Genomic DNA, 20,795 nt, shown 5'->3' on the forward strand with positions numbered 1-20,795 from the left:
AAAATGCTGGTAGGACTCTTTTGGAGTACTGTGTCCAGTTCTAATCGCCCTGTTATAGGAAAGATATTATTAAGCTGGAGAGGATTCAGAAGAGATTTACCAGGATATTGCCAAGAATGGAGGATTTGAGTTATAAAGACAGACTGGATAGGTTGGGACCTTTTTTCACTGGAGTGAGGAGGTTGAGAGGTCACCTAATAGAAGTTTATAAAATAATGAGGGGCATAGGTTAGGTGAATGGCAGATTCCTTTTCCTTAAGGTGGAGGATTTCAAGATTTGGGGGCAAATTTTTAAGGTAGAAGGAGAAAAATTAAAAAACAAGACATGGGGGCAGATTTTCTTATGCAGAGTAGCTTGTGTATGGAATGAACATCCAAAAAGAAGTGGTGGGAGTGGGTAAAGTTACATCATTTAAAATATATTTGAACAAGTACATGAAGAAAAAATGTTTGTTGGGATATCGGCCAAACACAGGCAATATTTTAGTTTAGAATTATGGCCAGCATGGACTGGTTGGGACAAAAAGGGCCTGTATCTTTGTGGTTTGACTCTATGAGCTTGATGAAAGTAGAAATCTTGGGCACAAACAAGCTCCTAATTTAACAACGTTCATATATTTAGCAGGACAATTTGCTGACATACAACCATAGGACACAACACAGTCTAAAAGTTGCTGCTGCACTGAAACAAAAAGATGGAACACAAGTTTGTCATTTGCATCTTGTGCCAAACCTAATCTTCGAATTTTACAAACATTTAGAACTGTGGCATATCAAATGATTCTAAGCCACAAACAGTTCATTCAGTAGTGTACTTCCACATATAAAGTCAGTAGGTGGTTCAAGGAGCACACAGGAACAGAAATTCTAGATGGCAGTGCTCAAGGATGATCTTGGGCATTCAAAGAAGCAAGGGGAAATCAGAGGCACTGTAAGTCCACCCATCCTACCAATCCAAATTCAGCCCAGAACTGCTATCTCTCTGTCGTTCACCATGAGCTGCCTCCCAGCTGAATGGCCAGCACTACATCCTGATCTTGCGGCCCCTTCAACCTTCGCCATCTCTCCTAGTCTTTGTCCCCTCTCGTGGAACTTTGGCCTCAGTAGAGTAATCCTTGCACGCACTGTGAAAAATTATTGCACACGAACCCAGTGACAGTCATTTATGTACAGATTAATTTTAAAGCTACTAGAAGACTTACAGATTTCAAGAATTTTGAGCAAAAAAGATTTTAAAACTTCCTGTTACATTTAATTCCTTTTTTTAATCAGCATCACATTCGTGAGGAATAATGCTATACCTTTGGTTTGTACGTTTTGGTCAAAATCTGTTGATCAACTTTGATTTGGGGAAATCTTTTGCCAGTAACTGGTATCACTGGGTGCATGCGCAATGGTCATTTGGACAGCAATCTTTACGTTCATGCTAATCACTCCAGTACAATTAAAACTAATATGGGAAACAATTCCTGAGTCGTATAACCTACACAAACTGTCACAAGATGGCGCTACAGATTTCACACGTCTTCAGAAGCAGGACACTATTTAATTATTGAAAAACATATCACTATTATAGCTTTCAACTCTTTTCTAGATTATAATGCTATAAATCAGCACTAAACTTGGAAACTACTGCCAAATCTCACGAAGCAACAGCCACAAGTGGCTGGTCAAACAATGTAGGAACAGTCAGTATCAGCCACAAAAATAAAGAAAATAATTGCAGATGCTGAAAATCTGAAGTCAAAACAATACTGGGTAAACTCCGCACATCTGGCAGTTGGTCACTGGATTCAAAAACATCAACTCAGTTTTTCTCTCTATGGCTACGACCAGATCTGCTGAGTTTCCTCATTTTTTCAAACCTCAGACCACAGCCTTGACTCATTTCCCAAATCATGGGTTCAAACTTTGTGACTGCTAATCTACCATTCTTAACCGATTTTGACCAAAACATACATTCTGGTAAATCAAAGACATTGCATTATTCCTCACAAATGTGATGCTGATGAAAAAAAGAATTAAACGTAACAATAAGTTTTAAATCTTATTTGCTCAAAATTCTTGAAATTTATAACAGTTTTCTAGTACCTTTACAATAGTTGATTCCTGATGCAGACAACTATTTTATCCAAGCTAGATCATAAACCAGTATTAACTGTTTTTTGTGGAATTTTCTAACATTGCAGATTCCCACTTAATTCCCACATAATTATGTCGGAATGCTTGTTGATGGTTACACAGTTCGATGTCCTTTGTGTATCTTCAAACATTAAAGCAGTCCCTGCCCCCACACACAGCACAATCTAAAAGCCATTCTGAAGCACTTCATAGGCCAAAACAAACTAGAAACTAATTAGAAGAGAGGACCAGAGCTTGGTTCAGGAGCTGAGTTTTAAGGGAAACAAAGAGGCTTAAAGATTCAGGAGGAGAATCTCAAAGCCTTAAGTATGCAGGTACAGTCATCAATGATGGCTTTAGTAATGAGAAATACACAAGTATAGAGCATATTCCCAGGGTGGAAAGACAGGTTTGAATTAGATCACAGTAAAATGAGCAAATTTATACTGACAGAGTTTTAGACTCATTAATGGTATAATATCTGTATAAAGGTGGACGGATTTGACTGAAACAGCGCAAAAAAAAAATCAGGAAATTTTAAACACAAATAGATTACATCCAAAGACACCTTGATTCATTTAAATCCATCCTAATTTGTCTGTGCAACTCCCTATGCTCAAACTATAGAATCTACCTTTCACTAGTAAAGTAGCAGGACTGGGCAAAAACATGAAGCCAAAGGTTAAAGAATTCAACAAAATAAAGGTATTAAAACATGCAAAAGAAATGCATTAAGTGAAAACTGCACAAAGAAATAAAATTAAAAAACAAATAGTTTTGTTAATATTCTTCAGTACAGCATTAGAAACTTCTGTTACTGTGAGAAAAAATTAAAGGCAACATTTAAAAATTAAATAACTTAGTTCAAACAATCATGATGATGCAACACTGACATATTTAGATAGGATACCAATTTTCCAATATAATATAACACGTGATGCAAGTGTAATTTGTAAAGGATGTATATGTCTTTGCAGGATGTTACTCATTCCATTTCTAGGATATTACTCATCCCATTGAACATTCGCAGTCCTTTTGGCCAACGTCTACAAACCATTATTTCCCCATAATAAAGCTACTGTTACAAGTCTCAGCATACTTAATTTCTCTCTGCGGTACATGTTCACAAACTCTTGACATCACTTTCCCAAATGTCATTGTCAAGTGCAGAGGAAGCAACTGACTTGCCAATTCTCCCATTCAACTTGAAAGGCTTATGCTTTAGAATTCAGAGTGGAATGTGTTTTACCAAGACTGTAAGCATGTCACTATTTATGTTTTGAGGCTATGAAAATGTTACATAGACAGGTTTCATTAGGCTGAACACAAAACAAGATAATTTTACTGAAAGTGTTTTTGCTGTGACATCATTCCTTTGATCACACACATCATCTGCGCCCATGCACAAACAAGGTCAGTTGACAGAGTAAAGTAATAGGCTTACACAGATTTTACAGTCCATGCAAGTTAAGTAGTTAGCTGTTCCTTGACTGGTCTGAACATTTTGAGACCTTAACTCTACTGTTCTCTTGTATGTAGTTGTACAGAGCAAATTTCCACATTTTAAAAGATCTTGGTTGCAGATGGTTTCCTCTGAGAGAAGGCACATTTACAGAACTGAGCACATCACATTCAGACAGAACGCAGCTTCTCAGCTTGCTTTCAGTACATCACTGTTTCAGTCTTCTACTCCTACTCCTGCTTCGTATCAGGCTTTGAAGTACTCTATTCATTTGTATATTCCACAGAGTCCCTATGACCTAATAACTGAGTCAGTTATTGCTTCCAAAAAAAGTTGCTGCATTTTGAGGATTCATCTCAAAAGTTTTTGAAAAATTTTAAGATGGTGCAAATCAATAGATGGGGTCTTTTGACCTCCCAAGAGACTGAACAGGTTTTCCTCCCAAGTACAACGCAATAGAATAATATATTATTTGCAATAATTATCCTCATTAAAAATTTCTCTTTCAAGGGGTTTGCTTTTTGGTAAAACATTTCCAGTGTGGAGAAGAAAATTCAGAAAGCACTATTTTAAATGAAGTCTTCATAATACTGTTGATTACTCGATTAATTTACAGAACTTGATGTTTCCATCTCCTCATCTGACATGAGGCAACATTGCCAGCCCAAATACAAGGAATTATTCATACAAAATTATCCTTCACATATCAATTATTTCTAAGATTGTGCGACAAACAAATGGACTTGAAGTGAACGTCCAATGTTTGTTATTGGCCTGTATGTTTCATTCGAATTTCAGTTGCAAAGAACTACTCATATCTTTCCAGTTTATTATCTGACAATAGTCGAACATGAATGGCTCTGTTTGATCAGCTTCACACCAAATACAGACTTGAATAGTAAAACAAGATAAATATTTTTGATACAGTTTACCATTGTATTTGTAGTTCATTAATAATTTGGATAAACTTAATGTTTAGCTAGACAATTATGCATTTTGCAAAAACAATGGAACATTGAGTCACTGAGTCACAGCATGGAAACAGACCCTTCAGTCCAACGTGTCCATGCTGACCAGGCATCCCGACTTGAGCTAGTCGCATTTGCCAACATTTGGCCGATATGTCTCTGAACTCTTCCTATTTATATACCCACCCAGATGCCTTTTAAAAATGTTGTAATTGTACCTGCCTCCACCATTTCCATTGGCAGCTCATTCCACACAGTCACCAGTCTGTGTGAAAATGTTACCCCTCAGACACTTTTTAAATCTTTCCCCTCTCACCTTAAACCTATGCCCTCTCGTTTTGAACTCCTCCACCCTACATAAAACCATTTTGGACTGATTTTCGTAAGTGAAATCATTTTTTGCAAAATATTGAACTTCAAACATTTATTAATTAAATGGAGAACTAATTTCAACTCAAGTCCAAGTTCATTTAATTGTGTCAATTTGTTTCATAAATCAAAAACTTGTTTGTGAAGCGTGGTCTGCATGATCATAATTGAAGTCTTAAAAATTTCTTTGAAACCAAAATCTGCTAAAATTCTATTCTTACTGCTGTTTTCCTCTTCATGTTCCTGAAAATAGGAAATTTTCAGAACTTAAACTTCTATTTGCTTAACAATTCGCTCATATTCAAGTCTGTATGATCTTTCTTGAAAAGGACAAGCTCATATTCCCCAGGTTCATAACAGATCTAAAATGTCACAACTTGTGTAACATTGACTTCTTGTTAGAAGGAGTCATTCCATCTAATAAGTGGAGAAGATTAGATTTCAAGAAGGAACCTCCTTTCTCACTCCAACTATAAACGTAACAGACTCCATTAAACCCTTGAAACAACACTTCAAATCAATAAAATAGTAAAATACTATATTCTAGTTGGTCATTTTAATGCGTCCTGCACCATTCTTCAATACAACAAGGAGTTAATGAAACTACTGCCCACTACTTCCTATAAAATTACAGGACCAAGAGCAAGATGCCACAGAGTAGAGCTCCTGAGCCTGTGCATGCCCATTCCTAATGCTTTTCTTTTCTTTCCTGCTATCTTCTATTTTCCTTACTGACCTCTTGCACTCAGATGGTATTGGGACTCAAGCCTTACGAGCAGTGGTAAAGCCTGACAGGTCTTAACCCAACCCAGGTGAAAGCATGCCCAGCACAGGGGAGAACAAGTCATTGAGGAAGATTAGAGTGGTGCTGGAAAAGTACAGCAGGTCAGGCAGCATCTGAGGAGTAGGAAGATCGGCATTTCGGGCAAAAGCCCTTCATCAGGAAGGCCGGACCTGCTGTGCTTTTCCAGAACCACTCTAATCTTGAGTCTAATCTCCGGCATCTGCAGTACCCACTTCCACAGAGTCATTGAGGAAGCCCAGCTTGGAGCATCTGCAGGTCCATGGCTCAAGAAAGGATCGTCATGTTTAACATTTTAAATTAATTTCTTAAAGTTGCTGAATTTTTAAAATTATTTATTTCTGTAACTAATATTTTGTACTTCAGATGGCATCGTGTATTGTGACATTGTACACTTCTCATTGTACTCTTGTACCTCAGTATATGTGGCAATACAACCTAAACCAATTCAAATAAGAAAGAAAGAAGCCTAAGCCTCACATATCCATTTGTTTTTTTTTTATTCTTTCACAGAATGCGCATCACTGGCCATGTCAGCACTTATTGCCATCCATAACTGCCTAAGAGGGCAATTAAGAGCTAACATTGTTGTGGGTCTGGAGTCACACACAGGTCAGAACAGGCAAGGAAGATAGTCATCTCCTCTAAAGGACATGAAGTGAACCAGATGGGTTTTTGTAGCAACAAGAATGGTTTCATGGTCATCCTTTGACTCAATTTTTAATTTGTTTTGAGTGAGTTCAAATTTCCTCCATACATGCATTTATAAAGTAGTAGATCACCAATCTGAAACTATCAGTTGCAAAGGTGGTGAACTACTTTGTCTAATTATTCCAGATTGCTAACCCTACTTTCCTGCAACTTGTGTTTTAAGCTTAATGTGCAGCTAAGTATATGAATAGCATCTTAAGTATGACAAAATCTGCAAACCAGTACTCTTCCATTACAACACTGGGGAGTTAATCTAGAAAAGTATTCAGAATGGCTACAAATCTTTCTGATCCAGTGTGCCAACAAATATAAATTATCCAGAACCAAATATTCATTGTAATGGCAATTAGTTAAACTTATTATCAATCTCTACATTACATTGCTGCAATACAAGTATATCAGAACGCAAAAACATGGCAGAATTCCTACATTTCATTGCTGTTAGGGGAAATGGCCTTAGGTACTGAAATATGATGGCTTCATTATACTAACATCCACCTCCCCAAGTTGAAATGACTCCCAACAATCACTGCTAAGTATCACAAATCAAGAATCCTGACTAGCAATGGTGGAAATATATTTCAGTATGTGCAAGGATCTTTAAAAAAAGAAAATTAGGAAAAAAGGACTGAGAACATGCAAAGCTTTATTTTCTAAAAAAAACTTTCCAGAGAAAACAGTCACGGCACTCAGCTGCTCAGGGCCAGATCTCATTCCAAGAGGGCAAATCAAGATATAATTAGACAGAGCAAAGAAAGTAAAAGATGATTAGGTCAGGACCTTGCTAAGAAATGGCAAGTGGAGCTGAAGGCCAGGAACTCGCTGCAGAATTTTAGATTCTTTTTTGGCAACGTAGGCTCTAATTGAAAATAAAATCACACAATAAAACTTGTCTGGAAGAAGCATAACTAAAAGAAAAAGAACGTGGCATCTACTATATTATCTTATGACCTCCTTAACCAACATTATTGTTCTCTCTTCAATTCCTCATTCTAAGTACAATTGGAGAAAGAACAAAGAAATAGGTATTTGGCACAGGGCATTCCTTCAAGATCAACTGGTTCGTTTCAATTTTACAGATCAATCAGATTGCAAAACAACAAAACATTAATTAGTAGGCATGAACTAACCTATAAAATGAAGTGCAGAAAGTGAGGACTGCAGATGCTGGCACAGGAAAGCACAGCAGGTCAGCCAGCATCCGAGGAGCAGGAGAGTCGACGTTTTGGACATAAACCCTTCATCAGGAATGTAGGGGGTGGGGCAAGGCGGCTGAGGGGAAAAGTATCTAGGAGGGAGATAGGTGGATGCAGGTGGGGCTGTGGTGGTGATGATAGTTCTGAGCAGAGGATGGAACGGATAGGTTGGAAGGAAGATGGACAGGTTGGTGAAGTTCAAGGAGGTGGTGCCGAGTTGGAGGATTGGATCTGGGATAAGGTGGAGGAAGGGAGATGAGGAAACTGGTGAAATCGACATTGATGTTGCGTGGTTGGAGGTGCTATGATTTGGACGCCTTGAGGAAGAACATCTCATCTTCTGCCAAGGGGTCCTTTAATCACACAGCATCAATGTCAATTTCACCAGTTTCCTTATCGCCCCTCCCTCCACCTTATCCCAGATCCAACCTCCCCAAATTAGCACCATCCTCTTGAACATCTTCCCACCTAACCTCTCCACCTTGTCACTATCACCTCCCACCTATATCCACCCATTGCCTTCCTAGCTATCCCCTTCCCCCTGCCCCGCCCCACCCCACATTCCTGATGAAGGGTTTATGCCCGAAATGTCGACTCTCCTGCTGCTTGGATGCTGCCTGACCTTATGTGCTTTTCCAGTGCCAAACTTTTAGGTCTATTTAAAGCATCACATAGCTGTAGTGACAAACAAAACATATAGCTCAAACAATCATTTGTTAAATTCATTATATAGACTACTAGATCTCGATGAGAGATAAAAATTAGTCTTTTCCCCCAAAACAACAACTGTACAAAATGACTTCTTCCACTGCAGTTGCACGAATGCATATTTGATAAACCGAAAATCACCTTTGGTCTTCCCCATTTGACATTAATACAAGAGGAGCCAGAATATTCTCTCCAAGTTTACTCCCTTGGTGTTGACCATTAATTATTTCTCCACTGAAGGCCACTGTTCCAAAGAGTCAGATTGAAAAGTTCAATCCCATTTACCAACTTAGCATCTAATTCATCATCATTCTGTTTTCTAACCATGTTTACACAGTTATTGAAATTGGTTCCATTTATTATGACCCATTTTAAAAACTGTGCGCATAATGAGTCAAACAGTTCCTTCTGTACATTTGGTTTCTCCTGTTAATGTTCCAAACTTTATAATCTTTATGTCTGTACTGTTTTTAAAAATATTTGAAAAATACTAAGTTATGAAATACACAATTTTTAACCAACATAGAGTCCTAGCTAATAGAACATGTTCAAAAGTGCTGTGTCATGTTCTCCAATAAAGCAAACAATAACCCCTGACTCAAACATAGTTGATTTACCTGGAATAAAGTGTGCTCAAATATGAAGGCAAAAACAATTAGACCACTCCTATTCCTCCAAAAATATTAATTTACATTTCAAACCTTTAATACCTTCAACAATAATTCAAAAACTACATTAACGTGTGTTGCATTATTAGATATTCTAAGGAAATTAATGGCTGTAATATTCTAAAGGTCCTGAAAGAGAAAATATGAGTGCCACATTTTGTGACTATGTTGGGATAATGCCATCCATTAAATGAAAAGTTGTTGTCCTCTCCAATCAGACATTAAAAACAAGTCCATGACTTTTGATAATTCTAAATTGCATGCACCATTCCATCGCTAAATCATTCATCTTTTGCCACATATAAATTTTGATCTAAATGGACAAGAATCACACCCACTCAATCCAACATGCAAATAACTGGGAACATGTGGACAGTGGAAATGCGACAACAATGATTAAACTAGATCAAAGATGGGCAAATATAAAAATATGATGCATCAGTCAGCTTCTTGCATGTCATTTTTGAGAAGTAAAACAGAAACAGATCCATGTTTACATTTCATTGGTATAATACATCTGTTTAACTGTGTATAAAGTTTGTGTTGAGGATTCTTTCCACTCAATTAAAGCAACCTATTTCAGAGAGTACAGCTCTGCAGACCAGCAAACTCAACCCAACCAAGAGGAACCTTGAACTGGGTTTAAGCAGCAACTGGGGGCGATCTCCTGCTAAATGGAAAACTCTCTGATATTTAGACAAAACTCTGCTAATTCCTGTCCAAAAGATACTCCACTATTGTTCGCAAATTGAGAAGAATGCCGCACTTACCCCAAGATAAAAGGCCTTTCATTCTTTCTTCCCCAATAAGCTTCTCTTTTATATCCGTATCCCTCACTCGCCAACTTAAGTAAACTTCAGAACTAAATTTCACCCAGCCACAAATGAAAAGGAAGGAAAGAGGAGGAAAGCCACAGAGTTAGGAAGGAGAGGGAGATGAGCACAGGACAGCCACAGATAGTGCTGGCTCGAAGGGCGAAATAGTCTACTCCTGCATCTATTGTCTATTGCCCTGAAAGAGAGGAAGGAATTTCATCTTTCCTTTTGGAACTATCTACTCAATCCAGAATCTACATTTTCCTGTCCCCACCATCACTCTCATTTTCTACTCCATCTCTTTAAAATATCCCCATTAATTATCCTCACCCTTAAATTTATGCTTTGTTTAGACTCTGTGTATAGAGTCACAGGATACCAACTACTTATATTTAACAAATATACAGATGAACCAATTCAGCAAGAGTTCTGACAATTTTTTAAGAAATAATAAGTCACGATGTTTACTTTAAAATGATAAATGTAACATCTCAAAAAGTACAAAGGTCACATGCATTCCAAAAAAGTTACCTTAAAGATGCCAACCCAGTCCTTTTGGTGCGGCTTAATGTATGGAGTCAATATGTAATGACACTCAAGTGGAGCATGAGGGAGATAACTTTTTGCCACGTTTTGAAAAATGACATGAGCAAAATTAGATGTTTGCATCGTGCTGCTTGTTGGCAGTGGTGTCTGAATTACATCCATTCTTCAGCACAATTTCTGTAAAATTAAAGAGATTGTCAAGTTGCTTGACTGCCCTCTGTAACTAGTTTAAATAGCATGTAATACAGTTACACAGAATTTCAAACACAATATATCCAAGGTACCTCACATATGCAGGGAAGAGTTCAGATACTGAACAGAAATTCAGATGAAAATATGACTAGGTGGCTAACTGAGAGATCAAAGTGATAAGTCTGTAAAATGAACACTGCTGAGATGCAAGAATAATTTTAGATCCTGCAAATAAAATTTTGTTAATAAAATAGAAGTGTGACTTAAATAAATGGTAATAATTGCAACATTACTTCACAATGGACAGTAACATGTTGACTCTTCATTAAATGTTTGCTCAGCTGTTTTAGACTATGATATGGAAGTGGTGTCATTCAACTCCTGGCCTGTGCTGAGTAAACTAATAGGCACCACACATGGCCATCAGAATCTGGTTAGGCAGAGAAAATGTTGATCTTGACATCTGGTGCATGTGCCGATGTTACTTTATAATAAGAGGAGGCTTTGTTATGAGAAGCTCTGCATATGAAGAACCTTTACTAATAATGGTTACTCAAGTGAGACACTCAAAATATCCAGTACTTATGAAACTGACCACGTTAAATGAGAGTGCGCAAACCTATATAGATGCTTGTCTATGTATTGGCAGGGGTGGGAAGATGGGAAATAGAACTAGATTCCAATTTGCTTGTAATTAATTAAAAAATGCTTTGAGTCAGATGTAAATAACTCATCTCGACTGAACTGTTGATGCGTGACATAGTGCAATTCAATTTTTGTTTACTGTTTGTGCTGTTCCATGTTTGACAGATTGCCAGCACAAGGGAACTGAACAATTCAAAGAGAAAACTTTGCAGTACACCAAGTACTTTGCACTTCCTAAAACAAAGTTAAAAATCACAACACCAGGTTATAGTCCAACAGGTTTATTTGGAAGCACTAGCTTTCAGAGCGCTGCTCCATCATCAGGTAACTAGTGAATGTTAATGAAACACTGAATGTACAAATTAATGAAGAAAAGCTACACAGATTAACAAGCCATATTAAAGCAAACAAAAGGCTAGTGTTCTTATGGACAAGGACAGAATTAAAAGTATGATTGCTAAACTTAAACAAGGTTCGACCATACATGGAGTACAATTATAATTTTGGTCACAATATAAAATCAAGGCACTGGAGAGGGTGCAGAAAGGATTTTTACAAGGATCCCAGAATAGAAATAGCCTGTTAGGTCTTTGCTCTTGAAAAAGAGACTGGGCATTGGTGAGTGGTGACTAAAGATGAGCCTGTCAACTGTGCAAAGTTTTGGTGAAGTAAACAGAATTCTTCCGCATGTGGGAAGAGATTAAGTAGACCCAAAGAAATAAAACTTGATTGAATTCATTTCCATAAAGAGTAGTTGAAGTGCACAGTCTAGATAAGCACAAGGGAAAAGGAAAAGAGGGTTGCGCTGATAGGAGTTAGGCAAGGTGGGTGGAGATTCAAGTGAAGCATAAATGCTGTAATGGAATGACTGAAAAGACCTATGTAAGGTAATTACACCATATGTTTATCTAAAAGTAGCAGTTTCTATGACTAAAGATTTAGTCAAAAAGTGGAATTGACTTATTCACCATTAACATTTTTGCAAATGTTGAAATCCATCCTCTCCCATTGCCTCGAGATCACAACTGTCATTTCAAAGATGGTTTCTGCCAGACCCATACCAAAATATCACTGAAAGTTGCTCCTTTGATATGATTTACCCATATCACCATTAGCTTAAGTTTTGCACCCCCCCCCCCCCCCCCCGGACAGCACAAGTCGTTCTACTCTTTTTAATGACTATTTGTCTTCACTTAACATGGTTTAGTTTGCCACTTTGATTGACATCAAAATTCATGAAATCCTCACCTACATTCTCAATATAGGGTAATATGTTGCCATTATTTCGTTGAGATTTGATTATAAACTGCTAAAATGCAAGAAGTTGTGCTCGGAGAGTCTGTGACACAATACAGAATTGTTTCTCTGCACAAACCTGGTACGTTATCCTGGATGGCTCTGAAATCTGCAATCTTCACATTGCTTGTTGCAATGTGAAGATTCTGAGAAATTCAAAAACGTCTAGAACGTGTGAATTTCTGAGAAATTCAGAAACGTGTGTCCATTCTTGTGACTTACAACTCTGACTTCAAATTGTAATTACTTACAGCCATTTTGTCCCCCAACTACAGCCACTGTTTGCTATGCATAGAAATTCTGCCAATCTCTAAAATTTTTCTCTGATACCAGAGATCTCTTCAGGCTCTTCAATTCAAAACTGAGCTGCCTCTGCTGTTCTTTCTTGATACCACATTGCCAGAGTAAACAGTGGAATTGGTAGCTATACAATGTGCACCAGAGCCATGACATCACCTATTAACGCATACACAAACAGCTGCCTTCAATGGACTGTTTTTCTATTATTCCACCAAGCAGGTTTACAGCATGGTGAGCTTGAATTCAACAGTAAGTGGTTACTAAGTAGGAAGAGTTTTTTTTAAGCTAAAAAGTCAAGGGTCAATCTGTACATGAGGCTTTTGAGAAATGAATTATTTTTGGGAAAAAAAGCAGATGGTCAACCTTTTAAACACAAGCCTGACCATTACCTGAGAGTCATATACTATGTTCCATTCATCCAAGGTGCAAGCATTTTTTTTTCACTCATAATATTACTGCGGTAGAACTTCTATAATACACAGCAACATATTACTAGAAGCACAATTCAGGTTAATATTGTAATTATTTAGTTTCTATGGTCATCAGAATCGAACACCAACAACATATATCGACTGTCATCCTTCATGATTGTTTTATTTTCTTTTTATAAGGAATTTGGTTGTTAATTAATTTCCAATGTGTTTTTTGCACAGACTTAAAAATAAACTGCTGAAGCGGGGGGGGGGGGGGGGGGGGGGGGGGGGGTACATTGTGTATTGATGAGTCAAAGATGCTATTTTTGATACCACTAAACAATTTTGATTTCTTTTGTCATGTGGGCCAATAGGTCATCAAAGTGGAATAATTTTATTGAGTCCAGCAGGTCTTTGTTAAAAATATATTTTTTGGAAAGAATTCTCTGAGTGGAGAAGCAATTAACAAGGAGACTCCTATTGACACGGGATAAAGACAAAAGTAGAGAAAGAACACAAATCTGTCATCCTTTATCTGGAAATGAAAACTAAATGCAAATTGTCAGATTTTGCAATGTTGAGAAAAGGCAATAAATTGATCAGAGTCCGGTATCTGGCTTTTTATTTAGATTCCTTTCTGCAGAGGACTAATTTTGAAAGAAGAACATTGTTCTCACTTGGACTGTTAATCTATTACTTATTTATTTTAAAAAGCTTTTTACTATTTCTATCAGGTCAATCCCACAAAGTTACCTCTCAGTGCATCTGTGAAAACAAAACAGCAAATGCATAAGATGCAACATCCAATTCAGGTCACAACTGGGTATTATTATACCTTGTATTACATTAACATAAGGACAAAGTGAAGACTGCAGATGCTGGAGATCAGAGCTGAAAATGTGTTGCTGGAAAAGCGCAGCAGGTCAGGCAGCATCCAAGGAGCAAGAGAATCGACGTTTCGGGCATGAGCCTGAAGAAGGACTTATGCCCGAAATGTCGATTCTCCTTGGATGCTGCCTGACCTGCTATGCTTTTCCAGCAACACATTTTCAGCTCTTACACTAACATAAGTCGATTCGGGGCAGTAAACTTGAGATGTTCATGGAAGTGACCAGCACCACTTTCTCTAAGAAAATATCAAAAACAGACCCAATATTTGAAACACCCACACAATGATTCATTGGTTTCCTGTGACATTGTTTTATCACAAGCCAAAAATAACACATTATGGCCAACATACAACCTACTGCACTTTTATTGGAGTAAATGTGAATATCCACTTAAGGGCGTGCATAAAATAGAGCCTTTATGCCATGGAGATTACATGTGTCATTGGAAGATAAAGACAATCATATAGAATTTCCATTTGAGGGATATTACAACATATTGACATAGACAGCTACAATTATAAACATGAACAGAAAATCGTTCCATTTCACAAGTGAATTTCAGCACAGGAGGGAGCCCATTCCACCACAAAACCAACGGCCATTGAAGACAATTAATTTTTGGAGGCCTGCCAAGTTGATCTAGTGCATACATACTACAGGATTCCAAATTACATGCACAATTTCCACGTGCAATGTTAATGTTTTACAAGGCCTGAAATTCAATCCAGATATACACATGAGTCAACCTGTCAAAGTTGAAACTTTATTGCTGGAACAGCACAGCAGGTCAGGCAGCATCCAGGGAACAGGAGATTCGACGTTTCGGGCACAGGCCCTTGCCCGAAACGTCGAATCTCCTGTTCCCTGGATGCTGCCTGACCTGCTGTGCTGTTCCAGCAATAAAGTTTCAACTTTGATCTCCAGCATCTGCAGACCTCACTTTCTCCTCAACCTGTCAAAGGGATTGGAATAGCCATCTTTTCATAAATGTCACGCCTGAGTAGGATAATGCATTGGAAATCAAGCCCTGTTATTCCAGAAGTCATAACAAAAGGTTAAAGATTTTTTGAGAAATCACAGAATTGCCCAATTTAGACCCAGGTTGTCAAAAAGCAGAGGCTTGGTTTCTGTGCCTAACAAGAATGACTACTTATTCCAAGTAAGCTCAAGCTCCAGTACACAATTACAAACTGTCAAATAGAAATATTCTAATTAAAATTCTCATCCCCTTATAAACTCCCCATTACAGAGGAACCTAGACACGCACGGGAGGCATTTCAGTCAGTTAACCAAATGCCGGACAACATTGTTTATTGAAGCATCAGGACTTTGCAATATTACCGGAAAATCGAGGGTCCTCTGTACATTCACAGACAGAAGAAATAAAATGGAGGGAAAAAATTAGGAAGACAATTCAGTGGTTCCTGTTCACAAGATTGCTGAGATGATTCTTCTGATTCTTGATTTGGAGGAGCCAGTGTTGGACTGGGGTGGACAAAGTTTAAAATCACACAACACCAGGTTATAGCCCAACAGATTTATTCGGAAGCATTAGGTTTCGACGCGCTGCTTCTTCATCACATGGTTGTGGAGCAGGACCATAAGACAAAATTTATAGCAAAAGATTATAGTCTAATACGGCTGAAATATATTCAACAAATTTCAATTAAGTCTTTCATCTTTTAGAATGGTTTTAGATTTGGTTCGTTAATGTGTAAATCCCAGAACTCCTTTTAAGTCACATTCTCGTTTTCTTAAAAAATGTGCCATTTCAGCTCAGATAATGTATTAAAAGGTGTGACATTAAAGTCAGTCTGCGTCCAAATCTTGAGTCAGACTGGTTCTATTACTAAAGTGCAAACCACCTGATGAAGGAGCGGCGCTCTGAAAGCTAGTGCTTCCAATTAAACCTGTTGGTGTTGTGTGATTTGTAACTGCGTGTGAGTATGTAAGAGTGCATGTGTGTGTGAGAGACAGAGAGCAAGAAAGCGAGAGTTGTGCAGTACAGTCACCTGAAGTGTGAACAGTGATCCACAAAGGAGAGACCAAAAGGGTCGACTTGGAACCCACGGGAGGGCTGCTGCGCTCGGCTTAACATGTATGCTCAAACCGTCAAGTAATATGTAAATGCCAGATTCAGCCACACCCACAAGGTGGAGCAAAACATCACCCAATCACAACAGAATGCCATCCATGCTCTCAAGACCAAATCGCAACATTGTCATCTAAACACAGATTGCTAACTTTGCCATAACAGCAAGAGATGCTGTGTATATTGGCCAAGTAAAATTCTGGAATCACAAAACTCATACACCAGACCAGTACAAACACAGCAGCCAGGTGCTAGTGTTACTAGCATAATGTAAAGGCAACAGTTATCCTGGACAGACATACCCCCAACAACTTACACAGGGCGTCCCCTGTATCCGCTGAATCATTTTCTGCAGTTAGTTACCCGCGGTTTCCTGTGGCCCGAACATAAAGGGAATGTTCCAGAACCAGGAGACTGTTTTGGAAGGTACATTTCCCATTTAAAAGAATGGGTGAGCTTCTATCCAGAGTTTGGCCTTCCGCGGTAGGTCCTGGAACGTATCCTCGTGGATACAGGGAGACTACTGTATACTAAACAAAGGAGGGCCCAGACAGAAAGGCAGCAGGTCCTGCTACACAAAGAAACTATCAGTAGAATGCCATCCAAATGACTGATTTGGTTTCAAACTATTACGTCTATCGCCCTGTTTGGCCAGAACTATACAAGATTCTAGATAAGGGTATAAAAACAGAGTTGACCTGTTGACCTCTCTTGGAATAGGGCTTGAATTATCTGACGGCTTCTGAAGAGTTCAGCATGGCAAGGGACAGAGACAGGTGATTGTCCAGAGGGAGAGAGGAGGAAAGCAACTTTGCAGATCCAGAAACAGAGATAGAGCGACTGCGTGAATCTGCAAGAGACTTGGGAAGTACTGTAATCTTAAGGGGCCAAATGGGATTCGACATAATAATGCTAGCATTAAAGGTTATTGTAACTTTGTTCCTAATAAAGTTGCAACTGTTTTGCATTGGTACCGTCTTGTATTTATATCGATTTGACTGTTTTGGCATTGTGGGGCACCTGGGCAAATTCTTTCATAATATTCTGGTCAGAGTGCTCTAAATTTTTTTAAAGGAGAGACTAAACAACACAACACAAAACCTGAAAGTATTTTATGAACAAATAAACAAAATAGTCAAAGGAAAGGCAAGGGAAATTGGAAAATAATAAGCATAGTCCACAAGTCTGAATTTCAAATGTAAACTTTGCATGTGACTCAACGGAAAAGACTCCTGCTGTTATCACAATAAGGGAGGTACTACATAACTGGATAGGATAAAAATTAGTAACAGTGGTATGCCAAACATTGGCCACGCTCAAAGTAGAAAAGTCATTTGGTCGAGATGAAAGTATCCTAGGTTGCTGAAAGTTTGATGGTGCATATTCTGGAGATTTTGTCCAATCTTCCAAATATCTTTTCATCAAGTGAGACCATAGGATTATAACTATTCAAATAAAAAAGGGGATTAAACCTGGAGGAAGATTAATTCTGGGTAGAGCATCTTAAAATTACCCGGCACACTTGTACAGAGAATAATCTTGATTAGAATTAATGGACACTTTGAAAAATACAAGAGAATAAAAGAAAGCCATCAGTCAAGGACAGATATTGGCAATATTTCTTCAGGCTGTGTGGTGTTGTTTTGTAGATAATAGAATGGGTTGGTGCCTATTTGGACTTTCAAAAGGTATTTGAGAAAGTATTTGATTGCACAATTGAAGCCCATAGGATTTAAGGAAAAGTGTTTTCATGGATAATGAAAATGGTTAGAAGACAGAGTACAAAATGTTGTTTCTAAGACAGGATGGAAGTATTCAGGGATGATCCTCCATCAATTAGTACTGGGACCAATCTTCTTGTTACAAATTTACATCCTGGCCTGAACCCACAGACTATAATTTCTGTGACTACAGGTAACATAAAACTCAAACGTAGCCAGTACCGAGTAGCGTGGCAACAAAGGACTTAAGTTGGTACATTGGACAGACACAAGCAGGTGAACACAGAAGCACAAGATGATGTATTTTGGTAGAAAGAATAAGTAGTAAATAATCCAATTTTTAAGGGGGCACTGGAACAAAGGGGCATGAAAGTGCATGCACACAACATGACGAGCTACAAAGGCTATGAGAAAAGCATACGGCATAATTGGATCTACAAACTGAAGCAGAGTACAAAAGCAAAGCGTTATTTCAAACAAAAGCATAATATCGCAGATGCTGAAAATCTGAATCAAAAAACAAATTTAGAAAAACTCAGGTCCACTAGCATCTTTGGAGAGAGAAAAACAAAGCTATTGTTTCAGGTCAAATGAAATCACATAACTCGAAAAGTAATTCTGAGTTTTTTCAGCACATTCTCTTTTGAAAGCCATATTAAAATGTTTGTAATGCTGTAGTTAGGATCACACCAATTTATTCTAGGCACCACACTTCAGAAAAGATGCCAAATCATTTTGAAAGGATACAAAAGGAGATTTAAACAAAGAAGAACAAAGAAATTTTACAGCCCAGGAACAGGCCCTTCGGCCTTCCAAAATGTAAACCTGTCAGTCAATTCCTAAGCATCTGTATCCCTCTACTCCCCACCTACTCATGCATTTATCCAGACGCATCTTAAATTAAACTACCATGCCTGCCTCTACCACCTCTGCTGGCAACGTGTTACAAATGCCCACCACCCTCTGTGTGAAGTACTTGCCGCGTGTATTCCCCCTTAAACTTTCCATCTCTCACCTTGAAAGCGTGACCTCTCGTTATTGAATCCTTCACCCTGGGAAAAAGTTTGTATCCACCCTGTCTATTCCCTTCATGATTTTGTAAACCTCAATCAGGACCCCACTCAATCTCCTTTTTCCGAATGAAAATAAACCAAACCTACTCAACCTTTCTTCATAGCCAGTACCTTCCATACCAGGCAACATCCTCATAAAACTTCTCTGCACTCTCTCCAAAGCGTCCACACCCTTTTGGTAATGTGGCGACCAGAATTGTACACAGTATTCTAAATGCAGCCGAACCAATATCGTGTACAATTTTAACATGACTTGCTAGCTCTTATACTCAATACCCCGTCCAATGAAGGCAAGCATACTATATGCCTTCTTGACCACTCTATCCACCTGTGCAGCAACCTTCCGGGTACAATGGATCTGCACTCCCAGATCTCCCAGATCACCAGTGAGAGATGAATAAAGGATGGCACCCAGGATACTTGTACACATTTAAACAACCTACAAAAACTAACACACAGGTAAATCAAGCAATTAGGAAAGTAGAGGTTACATGAGCCAATACTGCAAGGATTACACGTGTTAAAAAGTCTTGTAGCAAGTAAGAGACACATGTATTCAACAACACTTGCATATTCTCACCATGTATAGGTATACTTGACCTAGCAAACGTACAAAGGTTCACTGGATTGCTGCCTGGATGAGGGCTGTTCTAGGAAGAGAGACTGCTGAAAATGGGCCTATACTCTCAAGGTTAAAATAAAAGGTGATCTCATTGAAATATGTAAAACTTTGACAGGGGCTAGATGCTAAAAGGATGATGGAAGCTATTATTATAGTTATCTTGAAAACTTAGATCGGCAAATATTTGAAATGTGAAGAAAAAGCATCTATTTTGATGCAGAAAAAGCTGTATCCACATTGTATCATGCCAAGAAAGACAAACCAATAGATAAATTGAATCACATTACTCCAAAAATCTTTAGTCATTTTGTTTCACACTTGTACTAATTAATTCATTACAAAGTGAATTTAGTCTTATTTTAGTGTGCCCCCATAAGAAAATTTTTGAACTAAAAATACCCACCAATAAGCACGACTGGCAGCTACTGTAAACAGGGGTTCTTGCTTCTGCAACCACAACAATAAACACCATAGCCAGTACTTGTGACTGCCCAACAGACAAGCAACTGGAGCAGAACAATGAGTCCTTTTATAGAGTCAGAGAGGTATACAGCACTGAAACAGGCCCTTCGGTTCACCTTGTCCATGCCAATCACTTTTCCTAAACTGAACTAGTCCCATTTGCCTGTGTTTGGCTCATATCCCTCTAAACCTTTCCTATCCATGTACTTGTCCAAATGTATTTTAGATGTTGCAATTGTACCAGCTTTGACCACTTCCTCTGGCAGCTCATTGGCTCAGTGGTTAGCACTGCTGCCTCACAGCACCAGGGTTCCAGGTTTGATTCCAGCCTCAGTGACTGTCTGCGTGGAGTTTACACATTCTCCCAGTGTCTGCGTGGGTTTCCTCCGGGTGGTCCGGTTTCCTCCCACAGTGCAAAGATGTGCAGGTTAGGTGAATTGGCCATGCTAAATTGCCCATTGTGTTAGGGGTATTAGTCAGAGGGAAATGGGTCTGGATGGGTTACTCTTCGGAGTGGACTTGTTGGGCCAAAGGGCCTGTTTCCACACTGTAAGGAATCTAATCTAATCTAACATACTTGAGAGGAAATGTCAAAATACCTGTTCTTTAATTAATCAACATGCCTCCTACTTTGTCTTACTCAAGTATTTGAAATGGAAATGTGTTGCTGGAGAAGCGCAGCAGGTCAGGCAGCATCTAGGGAACAGGAGAATCGACGTTTCG

General features: G+C 38.5%; 1 protein-coding gene across 2 annotated transcripts in view; it reads right to left on the reverse strand.

Annotated features, from left to right (window-relative positions):
- Positions 1-20,795, reverse strand: part of LOC122549686 (tax1-binding protein 1) — a 102,840-nt gene that overhangs the window by 79,937 nt on the left and 2,108 nt on the right. For both annotated transcript variants that reach the window (XM_043689537.2, XM_043689538.2), the window contains exon 2: positions 10,352-10,543. In XM_043689537.2, coding sequence (XP_043545472.2) covers positions 10,352-10,528 — 177 coding nt within the window. In that variant the 5' untranslated portion in view covers positions 10,529-10,543. The remainder of the gene's footprint in view (positions 1-10,351; positions 10,544-20,795) is intronic.

Source organism: Chiloscyllium plagiosum, unplaced genomic scaffold (assembly GCF_037043375.1).
Source record: "Chiloscyllium plagiosum isolate Xiang-an unplaced genomic scaffold, Cpla_swu_hap1 HiC_scaffold_5, whole genome shotgun sequence".
Classification (NCBI taxonomy): Eukaryota; Metazoa; Chordata; class Chondrichthyes; order Orectolobiformes; family Hemiscylliidae; genus Chiloscyllium; species Chiloscyllium plagiosum.